Genomic DNA, 13080 nt, shown 5'->3' with positions numbered 1-13080 from the left:
CAATTTATTTTTTCCTCCTGTATATGAGCTATACAAATTATATAGCCTGTGATGCACATTACATGACTGGCAAAAGGCATGCTAATGATCACTAGAGACTGTCTGTACCCACCTCATTAATAGGCAGGATTGACATTTCTGGGTTTTCCATAATGTCCAGTGCATTTCTGTGAAAAAATCCAAGGCAAGTTATGGTCATTAATTGCGCCTCTGTTTCAGGTGGGATGAGCTTGTGGAAATGATGACCAACACTAAAGTAGTAATGAGAGATTAGTGGTTAACCTGATATGTTCAAGACCCTGAATTGTCTTTGAGCTGTCAAAATCATTAGGGGTCTATAACAAACTGGGATGAGATTGTATTATAATATTACTGCTGTTGTTAATAATAATAATACAATTAATTGCGGCAATCCATACTTTTTTTTAGTGTTGAAAATTAACTGCTGCTATGTTACAATAGCCTGTTTATAAGTTAATGACTCAATTACTTGTTTTTACCTATTTTTGAGTTCAGCCAAATTTATTTTGATTCACAAGAAATTGTTCCAATTAATTATAATCAAAAAGAGCCCATGTTTCTCCTGATTCTAACAAAGGCTGAAAATAACTACTTGGTGATAATCAATAAATAACTTTGAGGTTAATATTAGATTTGTATACATAGTGTATATAATATTAAATTAATTAAATGAAAAATAGAAAGAATGCTAAATAAAATAACATTTCTTATCCTGGTCAGTCAGTCCACATATGTGACCCTGTCTGTGAAATCCAGGATAACGTCTCATAATCTAATTAGGAGATTAGAAGCATCAAAGTTTAATTGATTTCACATTGATTTCAATATTTGATACTCATTTAATATTAAAGACATCAAGGCTATATTTTTTGCAAAATGTTAAATTTTTGTATGATGGTTTTATGTATAAAAATAGTAAGTCATTAAAGTGGGGTTTTCAAGGTCACACATGCATCCTGCACACTGGGAAAACCTTTTGAGCCATTTAATGTCTTTCAAAAACTGTATGTTATATCAAGCTTTGATATGTTGTGGCAAAAGTTCAAAACATTTTTATTTGTCATTTGCCGTAGACCATCTTCTGACATGTATGAAGAGCAGTTTAAAGCTGTCTTGTCAGTGCTTCGGGTCAGACCTGAAAGTTGTTTTGAGTATCAACAGAGTTCTGTACTGTATAGAAACATATACGGTTTTAATATATTTAAATATCCATGTGTCCATGCAGTATTTTGTGAACTATTTCTCCATTTATTTTTTGCTATAATTCAATGATAATTTGAAAATGCGTTAAAGGTGTTTCCACGTTTGCAAGGGCTGTGTCGACACCACATGCCATTCTTTGTAAATCTGTGATCATTTATGTCAGCCACATGCCCCTTTTACCCATAATGTACAGCTTCTATAGCTTTTGTTTAAGTGCAAATCTCACCCCATGGTTATGAGTGTTTGACATGTTCCTGTGGAAAACGATCAAGATAGATCAAATGCAGATCAACAGGGCAGATTTGGATAGAATGGGGCCATACAATAAATGTGACTTCATGTTGTGGCAGTACTGTGTGTGTGATGGCTTGGGGTTCCCTTTGGCAAAAGTATCAATGTGATAGACTGAGCCTATAGTGGCACACTTACACTCCCTGTTTTATGCTTATTTATGAGCTGTACAGCATTTGCTTAGATTTCTGGATTATGACTGCATTTTGTACAACATGTTTTACTTTCATAAGGAAAGACACAGACTTATAGGTGCAAACAATCAAACCCACAAAAACACATGATGCTCAGAGCTTTATTTCCAGTTGTGGTCAAGCAACGCATAACACAAGGTTACATTTTATGATTTGTAAGGCACATTAGGGCACAATTAGGATTCAAATTTGGGCAGGTAACAGCACTACTCTTCATCATCTGCTGCTCCAGAGATGGAATAAGTTTTCTCCTGTGTGTTGCTTTGCACTGTGTCATCCTCTGTTTTCACTGTTCTGAAGAAGAAATTGTTAGCAGTTTTGTCCACCGAAAGATAAAATTTTATTTGATTTAAATTCTCATGGATGATAAACTAGTGAGCATGGCAATGACAGAATGTCTAATACCTGATGAGAACAGTCTTCCTCTCAGTCATCTCCACTGCCTGTTCTTGAGAGTAGTCAGAAGAGGTGCCCGGACCCCCATCAGGGATGCCGTCAACAAGACCTTTTCCCACTCCATCACCAATTCCATCAATAAGACCACCTCTCCCCACTCCAGTGCCCACGGCTCCTGCAACGCATGCACTGCCACTCATAATGGACATGGTCTGCATGCTGTGCACCATGGCAGTCAGTCGAGAGTCCTCACCTTCAATAAGCTTCCTGTATACATTCATTAAGGAGAAAGGGTTGAAACAACACTTGGTTCTTTTTAAAAGCAGTGGGCTATATGTAATTTTACCTGTATGTGGTAATTTCAATCTCAAGGCCCATTTTAACATTGAGCAGCTCTTGGTATTCACGTAGAAGCAAAGCCATTTTTTCTTTGGTAGATTTGAGCTCCAGCTGCAATCCTTCAATTCTTGCCTGACAAAAAACACTATATTTTATTTGAGCTTCTTGAGATATTTTGTTGAAATGATTTGGTGCCAAGGTTTGCATATACAGGCTAAAAGCATGTTTGTTTGACATTTCACCTGGAGCTCCTGTAGTTCTTTTTTGTACTTCTCCTGAGTCTCCCGGATCTTTGCTTCCAAAGCCTCATTTTTGATTTTCAAAGACTCTAAGTCCTGCTCCTTATTTTGAATCTAAAAAGGTTTAAATAAAAAATTAAACGAATTCTAATGTGATAGTTTTGACATTACTCAAATAAAAAGCTTTTTCGAAAAACTATGTTTAATTGTAATATAAAAAATAAATAAAATGAATACAATTTAATAGTAATTTCCCACCAAATTTAATTTCATCACATCATACTACACTTTGTTAAAGAAAGATTTTTAAAACGCACATCTTTCTTTGCAGTAACAATTTCCTCTCTCATGAGTCGAGTCCTGTCCACATGTTTTGTCGATTTGTTGTTGAGGTCCTCGAATTTACTTTTGTACCATGAATCCATTTCCTAGAGAAAAACAAAAAAATAGTTTTTGTTAGCGTAAACTGAACCTATATAACAATATGTTTTCCACTTCATTTTTATTAGCATAACAAATAAAAATGAATTACTTTTTTTTAAAGGTATATAATAAAAAAAGTCAATTTAATAATATTTCCCACCTGTAAATTCTTTGCCGCAATGTCATCATACTGATGTTGGATTTGCTTGAGAGCGGCTGACAGGTCGGGAAGGGAGTAAGCGTCTTGAGCTGTGGCATGGGCTGCGTAAATCTGTTTCATAAGGTCATCGATTTCCTTTCAAGAACACAAACATTTAGATTCAAATATAAAACACGAGTTTTTAAGTATGTTAATTTATTCAATAGTTATGTAATTTCCTCTTTGTATACTCTTTGGATGAATTCTAGTTCCACCTCCAAGTTTTCCAGTTGCTTTTCCAAAGCAATGCGCGTGGAGGTTGCGGCATCCACGTCCTGTAGATAAGATAAAAACATTAGTGCTTTCACGCTTTTTTGTGATACAAGAAATATAAAATAAGAAGAACCAGACCGGACGGAAAGCTTCGATGTCGAGCTCGGCTTTCTTCCTCATCTCCACAGCCTCCTCGTATTTAACCTTTATCATCTCCAGCTGACCCGCCATAGCATCTTTTGCAGCCACAGCATGGTCCTTAAAAATAGTTGATGTCAAAACAGCACATGATCTGACGTTTTTTAAAGGGTAAAAATAGTCTTAATCTATACAACGTTAATTTTTATGTATACTTTTACCTTACTTTAACTGTTATGCATTTGACAGACGCATTTATGCAAAGCGATTATCTGTATACATTTATTTTATCAGTAGCTTATGTGTGTTCCCATGGATCAACATTAGCGTTGCTAACACAATACTGTAACAATTGAGCTGGAACGCATTATTTTAATTTATTTAATTAATTAATTTATTTGTTTATTTTTAAAATTGTCCTACAATAATAAAATATCTACCCGTTGCATTTTCATTTGGTCAGCCAGTCTCCTCAGTTCCTTCAGTTGCTCCTCGTACAACAGGCGGAGGCCGGTGGGCTTCAAATATCGATTCTGGAGGGCCTCGATTTCCGTCTCCAACAATTTATTTTGTTGCTCCAGCGATCTGACCTTTTTGACAGTGAATTTGAAAACACAATAAGTGATATGTGCCGTTTCTCTGTATGCTCTTGAATGGCTTCTATCCATAGAGGTGCAAATAATGCGCTTTATATTCTGAGCCTGCAGTGGCATTTCCACACTGCCAGTCTGCGCGACCCACGCACGCGTGACCAAATCACACAAATTCTATCAAAACGAGAGCCACTTGCAAGAGCATAATTATTAAAACAATTTAAGCTATATGCAATATATTTATACTTATTTAGGTCACATTTTATTGTTCATAATGCAGCAAATGCAAAAAAAAACAAATATAAAATGCAAGTTAAAATATGTTAATTTATTTTTATTTATTTGACCTTGTTTATCAAAAAAAAAAAAAAATGGTGTGCCTGACCTTGTCAATGTAAGCTGCCAGTCGGTCGTTAAGCAAGACCATCTCTTTTTTCTCACTGGTTCTTGTACTGAGAAATTCACGGTTTTCTGCAGCAGCTTGATCGAGATCGACAGCTGAACCTCCTCTACGAACACAGATGACCCCCATTTCGACACTGTAATAGAGATTTAATGTTATTTCAGGACAAAACTTTTTTATATATATAAAAAAAGTAAGACTTACTTGGGAAGTGAACTTTGGGTTGTGTATGAATAATATGTCAAGTGACAAAGATTCATTACATTTTCATGTTGGGTTTTATTAGCTGACAATTATTGAAAGTACTCGCGTCTTTTAGAGACTGTGTGTGATTTCTAACGCAGCAATAACTCAAAGCAAAATGTAGACACTATGTTTGAACAATAAACATTAGACTAAATAAATTATTGAATGATTAAAATTAGATATTTAAAAAAATCTCAGAGGATATCTAAATCTAAACAAACTAGATCAAAATAATTTACGTAAAAATGCTAGTAGTAATGTTTTTACATTATTTTAAATATTTCACAGTTTTAAATAAATCTTTTAGATTTATTAAACGTTTAAAATATTTTTGTTTAATAGTACAATTAATTTCAACATTTACTTATTTGTATTTTTGGCTAGCAAAAAATGTTAATAAGATATTTAATAAGATATGAAAATAGTTTTTATGGATTTTATGGTAAAACTTATTCACTTTATCTATAATAACTTTCTCCAGGTAGATAAATGCATTTTTGTATATTAAACTCTTTACAAAGTTCCTAGAATGTTTATTATGGTTCCATAAAGAGCCTTCAACATCCAAAGAACCTTTTCTTGCACAAAAGATTCTTTGTAGTGGAAAAAGTTCTACAGATTAAGGGTAAAAAGGGTTCTTCGCAGCAATGCCAGAAGAACCATTTAGTTTGCATTAGTTTCCAAAACCCTATAGTCAAAGGTTCCTAAAGGAGCATTTATTTCTTAATTTTTTAATGGTCGGTAGAACCTTTCTCCAATATAAAGATCCTTTTGTTGAACGGAAAGGTTCAGATGCTAAAGGTTCTTTATGGAGCCATGGGACTCTAAAAGATTAAAGGTGCTAAATAAAAGTGGTTCACTGGCTCGTAATCATATAGGGGAACCAATATAAGTGCTATGTAGAACCACTCACTCAAAGTGGTTCCCCTATGATTACGAGCCAGTGAATAACTTTTAGTGCTGTTTAGCATTTATTTTTTTTAAAGAATGTACAGCCCAACAAAGAACATTTCCGGAATGTTTGTGTATGGTGTATTTCCTTGTCCCACTGTCCCTTTATCCCGTGTAGATACAGTGTCATTTCCCATGATTCTATCCAGACCAAATAAGCATTGCTTACCCGCTCATGAGGGGACGGCTGCGTGAGGATGAAATAGTCCTGCGGCCCACCGCCATGTTGCTGCTGACAGCTATGGCACTACGGGAGTAGCTGGCTGAACGGCACCTCCCAGCATCCCGTCTGACGGGAGAGGGGCTGCTTACCCTCACCTGGAAAGAAGAGGTGCTTGCATCCTCAAAGTGCCGGCGGTAGGAAGAGATCCTTTCAGAACTGCGACTCATTTTAGAGTTTCTGGACTTCTAGGTTTTGCTGTGTTGATCTTCTGCAAAGCTCTGCTCACAAATGCACGCTCTTAGTCTAGTGGTCCATGCTTCTTATACATGGCCCCAAACATGAGCCAATGCTTGTGGAATTTTGAGCCTCTGCAGCATCGAGAAATGGGCCTGTCGCTCAAACATCTGTCAGGGTCTTGAGAGGTGTTGAATGGAGTGAAGTTATGAGGCAGCATGTGTCCATTAGTCTGTGATGTGATGTGGTTTGATTTGAAGGGATTTAATTACACATGCTTCTAGACGGGGCATGGAATGATGTCATGAGGTCAATCTGCAGAAAGATACTCAGTGAGAGATGTGATAATAATAGACATTAATTTAACCCTATTTAGATGAATGTGTGTAAAAATGAGAAATGGAAGGGGGATTAACAACTACATTTTTTTCTGGCCTGTCTGAAATTCATGCTTGAGGTGACTAAAGGATGTAAGTGGGAATTACAGCAGTCTTGGATTTGGGCCCTTTAATCGGGGTCCTAAAGACATTTGTATTCTTTAAAGGGTTTGTATTAGATTAACCTGTCTACGTTCCATCTTTTGTCATTACAGACCATGGCTGTTCAAAGTTGTTTTATTTTAAATGTTGACCAGATCCTGATTTATGAGATTCTTCCCAGCTATCAAGCATGTGGGAGGAAGGCTGGGTCTGCATTTCTCTGTGATGTGAACAGTGCGAAATGAGCTTAAACACCGAGGCGTTATTTTACTTCTGCTATCTCCTTCATTTACAGTACATTAGTCATCCCAGTAGTAATGTGCTCAAATGGAAAAACAACAGCTCTGGTAAAGGCATGTGTCTTTAGTAGTAAGACATAGTAACTTGTTCATTTTTATTTTTGCTGTTGTGGTTGTTGGAGTTATATTGCTTAGATTTTATTAAAATATTAATATTAATATATTTGGACAACTTTATCACATCCATTAATGCTCACACTGCAAAAAATGTAGCATTAGTAGATTTAACAAAAAATAAAATGAGTAAACTGTATTAAAAATGTTGAATAAGTTAAATGCGGAGTGCACAATTTTTGAAAGCCAATGTTGACATTTGAAATCACCTAAACAAACACACCCCTACCCCAAAAGAATCTGGACCTTCTTTTGATACCCGCCCCACACATGCAACCCCAGCAAGGATGTCGGTTAGTAGACACGCCCCTTACTGCTGGTTGGCTACAAGTGTGTTTTGGTAGTCGGACTGACTTCCTTTTCTAAAGCGTTTTTCAAACATTGTGCACTCCACCTTTAAAATAACATAAAAATGTGAATAATTTGAATAATTCTAAATGAACACATTATTGAGTAAATTCAACTTCATTTTATTATGTATAATGCACTTAAATTTTAAGAAGAAAATTAACTTCATAATTTTGTGTTGAAACTACAAGAATGATTTTGGTAAAAATAACTAACTAGGCAGTAGATTCGTAGTTCCCAGCATACTTTGCATGAGACTGCATTTGGAGAGTAAAATGTGAATTTAAACGCTATTTCATGTGTTAAACTTGTTATTGTTTAATGTTCATTTATCTTCGCTATTTAGAAGAGTTTCTGTTTTTTCTTTAAGTTTTGTAGTTACCATTGTTCAGAAGACTGGAGCTTGTGCATAGACTGCATAATATGAGACTATAAGAATTTTGCACTTTAGAGCTGCCCAAAACGAAACTGGGATGCTCATTGATTGAATAAACGTTACGTGCCCTCAACTCTCACAGAAATATGAAGTATAAATCAATTATAAAAAGTTACCTGTAACAAGATAAGTAAGTTAAACTAACTGAGTAATACTAGTACTATAAGTTATCTCAACTCCATTTTGTTGTGTGTAAAAACAAATTGCAGCATTTTTTCAAATCAACACATACTTTTATGTTACTTTAACTTAAAAAATTAAGTTAAATAATTTCAACTTGAATTTATAAGTTATATAAACTTTTTTTAAGCCAAAACTTTAAATAGTAGGTTGAATTGACTTGGAAAACCAAGTCGTTTTAACTTCGTGCTGCATTTTTTTTCAACGCAAGTACAGTATTTATTATACTTAAAAAAGGCTTAAAGGTGACCCAACTGAAAACATTCAATGAAGCCACTTGCCTTACTTTTTGTAAGTTAGATCTTTTTACAGTGTATCTCAACATATATTTTTATGTTACTTTAACTTAATAAATTAAGTTAAACAATTTCAACTTGTTTTTATATGCATGTCCAAACTTAAAATAGTTAGTTGAATTGACTTACAAAACCAAGTTGTTTTAACTTTATGCTGCATTTTTTTTTTACAGTGCATGGTACAAATTCTCTTGGCTTAAAAAAATGAACCTGCTACACGATAAATTTTTCTATGATTAATGGTAGTACCTTGTCACGAAGAAACAAGAAATGCCAGACAGATGATGTATGGCTAGAATAAGGTCTTGTTATGTATAGGCGTGAAACTGTTAAGCATACACAGCTGGAATAGTTCACATAAAAATGTAAATACTACAATTGTTTACACTGCTCATCTTTGTTTCCAGATATGCTACTAATTTATGTACCCTACAACCATAAATGTAGAAATTTCCATTTTAATTTAGAGATGTCCCTGTTGTTTTATTAAACAACATATGAAGAAGCTGTGAGAAGTTTTTGACTCAGTAATTCAAAGGAGACCCCTTCATTATATTATGTTATATGAAATCTAATCATTCTTTTCCTGTAAGTCTATGGTGTTTTTGCAATACTAAAAGGCAGATATACAATTTTTGAAATAAGTACACACAATACAGTGTCAAAGTTTTATTTTTAAGTATATAAAACTCAGTTTTTAAAAACAATATTTGGATTTTCTTCTCAAAATATTTATTACAATTATATTAGGCAACAGTACAAAAGCACTATGCATACTGTATTAGTCAGAATTGTGCACATTGTAAGCCTCTGTACTTTCTATTTCATTTGAATATGTGTGAAATGAAATGTCGTTGTGGACTGCACACTGCTCACATCTCTTAGGCTTAAAATGGAAAACACAGTTCTATACAGGCAAACCATTCTGTCTTAGTGGCACATTCATTAAAATCTGATTTGGCTTAAATCTGATTTTAATACAGGTCAATTAAATTCCTTTCACAGTGTTACCATGACAATATCGTGAGGATCACTCTTTGGTTTGTATTATTTCATGTTCTGCCCAGTCTTTCCACCCACCAGGATAATTGAGGACACTATGGGAGTGAAAAAAGCAATTAGACAAAATGCCATACAATACAAAAAGAAAATTATGAAGTGAGGATTAGTAACACATTTGGCAAAAAAATTAAATAATAATTGACACATTGTAAGTCATATGGTATTAAAACCCTTTGTTGAAATCTAGATAATATGGTCCATTATGGTATCACTATACTATGAAGCTGTTATGGCACATTTACTGTCAGTCAAGCTGACTGACTGACTATACTGGGTTGTAAAAAACATTTTAAACTGTATTTCCCCATTGTTTAAAACTGTATCACATTTTATTATTCTGTAATGAATGCTCACTTGGTGTATCCTAAAGACACTGCTGTTTCCAGTGCTGTTTTGCTTCTTATACCAGCTAGGCAGGAAAAAACAATACTTTGGGATTGTAATGGCATGTTTCCACCATATTTCTCTTTGAACTCCTCAGGACTGAGCTGGAGAGCTCCATTTACTTGTGCCACTGCCGATGAGAGAAATCAGAGGAAAAGTCAATAGTGACTATTTAAAATGAAAGCTTCTTAAAAACTATAAAAGATTTGAAGTAGGCTACAAGGATCTAAACAAGAGGACGTGCGAATAGGAAACACATACATGGTACGTTAATGGATCCCGGTATGTTCCCGTACTCCCGGAGTTCCCATGGTTCACGGACGTCTATAACCACAACGGACCGGGACACCAGCAGTTTCTTCAGCTGCTCATATGACACGTCTGTTGAAGGCTGGCTCGATGAGCTGAAATTTCGCAATACACCACGCTCGTAACGCATAACACGGGTATCTGAAAGATAACATCGTCACTTGACCAACAGAGGATGATCTCTTCCGCTTGTCAGTTTACTTTACAGGAACAATAATATTGCTTACACACCAAAAGCTTTTGGGTACATGGGACCGTGTGATTAATGCATATTTGGAGTGTTTTTTATAATCAGTAAGTTAAATGTCAACAAAATCTACAACATTTAAATGCAGACTTCCACTTTGAAACACTCACGCTGTACGCATCGTAAATGTATCCAGCATGAAGCCAGCGGTCTTGTGACAGGAGTAACATTTCTGCTCGCTAAAACTCGGAGAACGCCCCTCGTGAGCCTAGCGCAGACATTTGATGTCATGCTCGGATATATGGTCGTGAAAGCTGCGAGGTGACGATGTTCCTTCTGTCTTGTTTGTTGTATCTTAATATCAACAACACGAGTTCACGTTACGTGCCAGCTTGCGCCGTCTCACTGCTGTACGCATGCGCAAAACTACGGATCATTTTAAAGGACCCTCAGTGAGGTACGCTGTTACTCTTTTGAACACCACAGCGTGGTTAACTGGTTGTTTTTATGAAAATTATTTTAAATTACATATTTGGACTGAAGACAGTGTTTATTTGAATGTTTTTTTTTTCAATTTACCCCTGACTACTTGATATCTTGGCATGGGTCATTTAATAATGGCTGTGACCTTTAAGTGGATTTTAATATTAATATGAAAAATGTGCACCCAAATACACAGTGAATGTAAAATATTTTACGTTTTTAGTTAATTTAATAATTATATATATTTATTAATAATTAAAAGAAAAATATTTTAGTTTTTTTACTTTAATATCATATTAGGCGATCTTAAAGTTCCCCTCATTAAATAATCACCTAAATATATAAGTAATTATGCAACTGTTGCTCATATTTTGTATAGAAACATGACATTTATTACTCTCACGTATTGTGGATATACAAACGAGTTTGGCCATACAAGCATCCGTAGTGCGTCGCTGAGGATGCGACCACGTGATCCATGTAATACTTGTGCTTTCTGTTCTTCAAATGCCAACAACTATGCTATCAAACTCCGTTAGTCAAAATAATAGTTGTGTTACGGCATTTTTCAGTTACTAGTTGTTTAAGTGCCTACTTGAACACTTAAACAATCAAATTATCAACAGTATTTCCCCCGTTTTTAGAAACTTGGAAGGATTTACAAGTTACCAACCTCGCTTTTCACTTGTCATCTGACGGTCACTTGGTTGCGAGCCTGGAGAGGAGGGGAATATAAACGGGGTGAGATGTGCTTATGACTGTCAGTCCAGGGCTTTTTGACATTTGTAGCAACTGTTCTTTCAAATAACCATATGCTATAAACAGATGTGGCTTAATGCTGAATAAGGAAGGGCCTCCCAACCGGTACATGCTGTCAGTTAGCACATTCTGATGTGTTGTATTAGCCAGTTGTAACGTTATGTGTATGTGTTGTATGCCTGGGCCAGTTGTTTGTTTAACTAAGCTGTGGTTCTGTTTTTATTCATTCTATCGTATATCTCTACTATCTGTTGCTGTTGTGAGTCTGTACGGCTAATGTATGTGAAATTAAACCGCAATCTAGAGATTCATCATCTGCATGTTTTACTTTTGTGGCTGTTTACTTTCTGTCACGTGCAGTTTGTTGGAATACTCTACTAGCAACATATTGTGGCCCTAGTGATGATTCATAAGTCTTAATAGTTGTTTCTGCCTTTACAAGAATAGAGAACTTAGAAAATCTTAAGAGTTTATTATATATATACAGTATATTACATTCCTGCCTTGTTCTCATGTAGCAATACAATAATTTGTACAAAAAACAAAGTGGAATTATTGTCAAACAACTGTACTGTAAGTTCTCAAGTCTTCAGTAACGCAATCAAAAAATAACTTTTTCCCTAGATACAAATGCGGCTGAAAGACCCCTTCTCTTTAAAAACCGCAGACATGACCAAGCGGTCCAACAAGCCAAAGAAGCCTCGTGATGAAGATTCGTCCGATGAGGTTGGCGGTAAGGAAAGATTTAAAGTAATGTCTTATGATCTTAAAGGGGCATTTGATACTCAAAATCACAGACAAGCCTTCATCACAGGATCTAACATGCTTGTGGTTTTTCAGTTATAACAGGTTATGTATGTAAGAATGCTCACATAGAGGTGTGAGATCAACAGTAAAGATTTATGTTCTTCTGGCTTCTAGGGCTGACGTGTCAGCATGTGAGCAGGGCTGTGGATCTCAGTTCAGTGAAGAAAGCGGTGACAGGCAGCCTGTGGTCGGTTTGCAATGAATGCCTCAAAGAAAGGAAGATGTTTGAGGGGGAGTCTGGAGGAGCACATGACATCCTTGTGTGTCTCAAGTGTGGGTTCCAGGTAAAAGTTTCATAATAAATACAATAAATCATTTTATAATAGTATAGCATTTCATGCAGTTAAAGGCATAGCTCACACTAGCACAGCATCTACGTCAAAGCACTTTAATTTTGAAATGTAATAATAATGTATAACTAATCTATAGCTAAAATACATGCATGTGTTTTATTTTGACATTTTGATAAAATGTAAAAATGACCTATTTGCAATTGCCTGACACACCGCATACATACATGAGTAACTAAGTTGCCCTGAAGAAAGATTATAAGGTCATTTTACTGTTTTAGGGATGTAACCATGCAGAAACTCAGCATTCCACAAAACACCAGCAAGCCCATCACTCTGATTCTCACTGTATCACCATTAGCCTCAGTACATGGAAGGCCTGGTAAGATAACACCTCTATG

At 35.5% G+C, this 13080-nt stretch overlaps 3 protein-coding genes across 6 annotated transcripts in view; 1 reads left to right on the top strand and 2 right to left on the bottom strand.

The window, feature by feature from the left end:
- Positions 1-1796: 1796 nt before the first annotated feature.
- Positions 1797-6551, bottom strand: LOC129448243 (desmin). Its single transcript, XM_073872275.1, has 11 exons — positions 6019-6551; positions 4635-4788; positions 4097-4246; positions 3657-3776; positions 3489-3580; positions 3267-3405; positions 3001-3111; positions 2687-2797; positions 2452-2576; positions 2115-2372; positions 1797-2003 (listed from the first exon to the last, which is right to left on the bottom strand). The coding sequence occupies exons 1-11, from the start codon at positions 6237-6239 to the stop codon at positions 1916-1918; spliced, it is 1569 nt and encodes a 522-aa protein (XP_073728376.1). The 5' UTR covers positions 6240-6551; the 3' UTR covers positions 1797-1915.
- Positions 6552-9054: 2503 nt separating this feature from the next.
- On the bottom strand, positions 9055-10646 carry tstd3 (thiosulfate sulfurtransferase like domain containing 3). The gene is made up of 4 exons (XM_055210463.2): positions 10511-10646; positions 10106-10294; positions 9815-9974; positions 9055-9495 (listed from the first exon to the last, which is right to left on the bottom strand). The coding sequence occupies exons 1-4, from the start codon at positions 10629-10631 to the stop codon at positions 9429-9431; spliced, it is 537 nt and encodes a 178-aa protein (XP_055066438.2). The 5' UTR covers positions 10632-10646; the 3' UTR covers positions 9055-9428.
- Positions 10647-10657: 11 nt separating this feature from the next.
- usp45 (ubiquitin specific peptidase 45) overlaps positions 10658-13080 on the top strand; it is a 34104-nt gene continuing 31681 nt past the window's right edge. Inside the window, exons 1-5 of one of the 4 annotated variants that reach the window (XM_055210455.2) lie at positions 10660-10797; positions 11468-11564; positions 12207-12315; positions 12504-12673; positions 12961-13061. In XM_055210455.2, the coding sequence (XP_055066430.2) occupies positions 12213-12315; positions 12504-12673; positions 12961-13061 (374 nt within the window). In that variant the 5' untranslated portion in view covers positions 10660-10797; positions 11468-11564; positions 12207-12212. Of the gene's footprint in view, positions 10798-11309; positions 11565-11661; positions 11688-12206; positions 12316-12503; positions 12674-12960; positions 13062-13080 lie in introns of those variants that run through there. The other 3 variants (XM_073872274.1, XM_073872273.1, XM_055210457.2) reach the window with 3 other exon arrangements.

The sequence above is a fragment of the Misgurnus anguillicaudatus genome, chromosome 10 (genome assembly GCF_027580225.2).
Source record: "Misgurnus anguillicaudatus chromosome 10, ASM2758022v2, whole genome shotgun sequence".
Lineage (NCBI taxonomy): Eukaryota > Metazoa > Chordata > Actinopteri > Cypriniformes > Cobitidae > Misgurnus > Misgurnus anguillicaudatus.
Note: the sequence above shows the minus strand (reverse complement) of the source record. Positions and strands in the feature narration are given on the sequence as shown.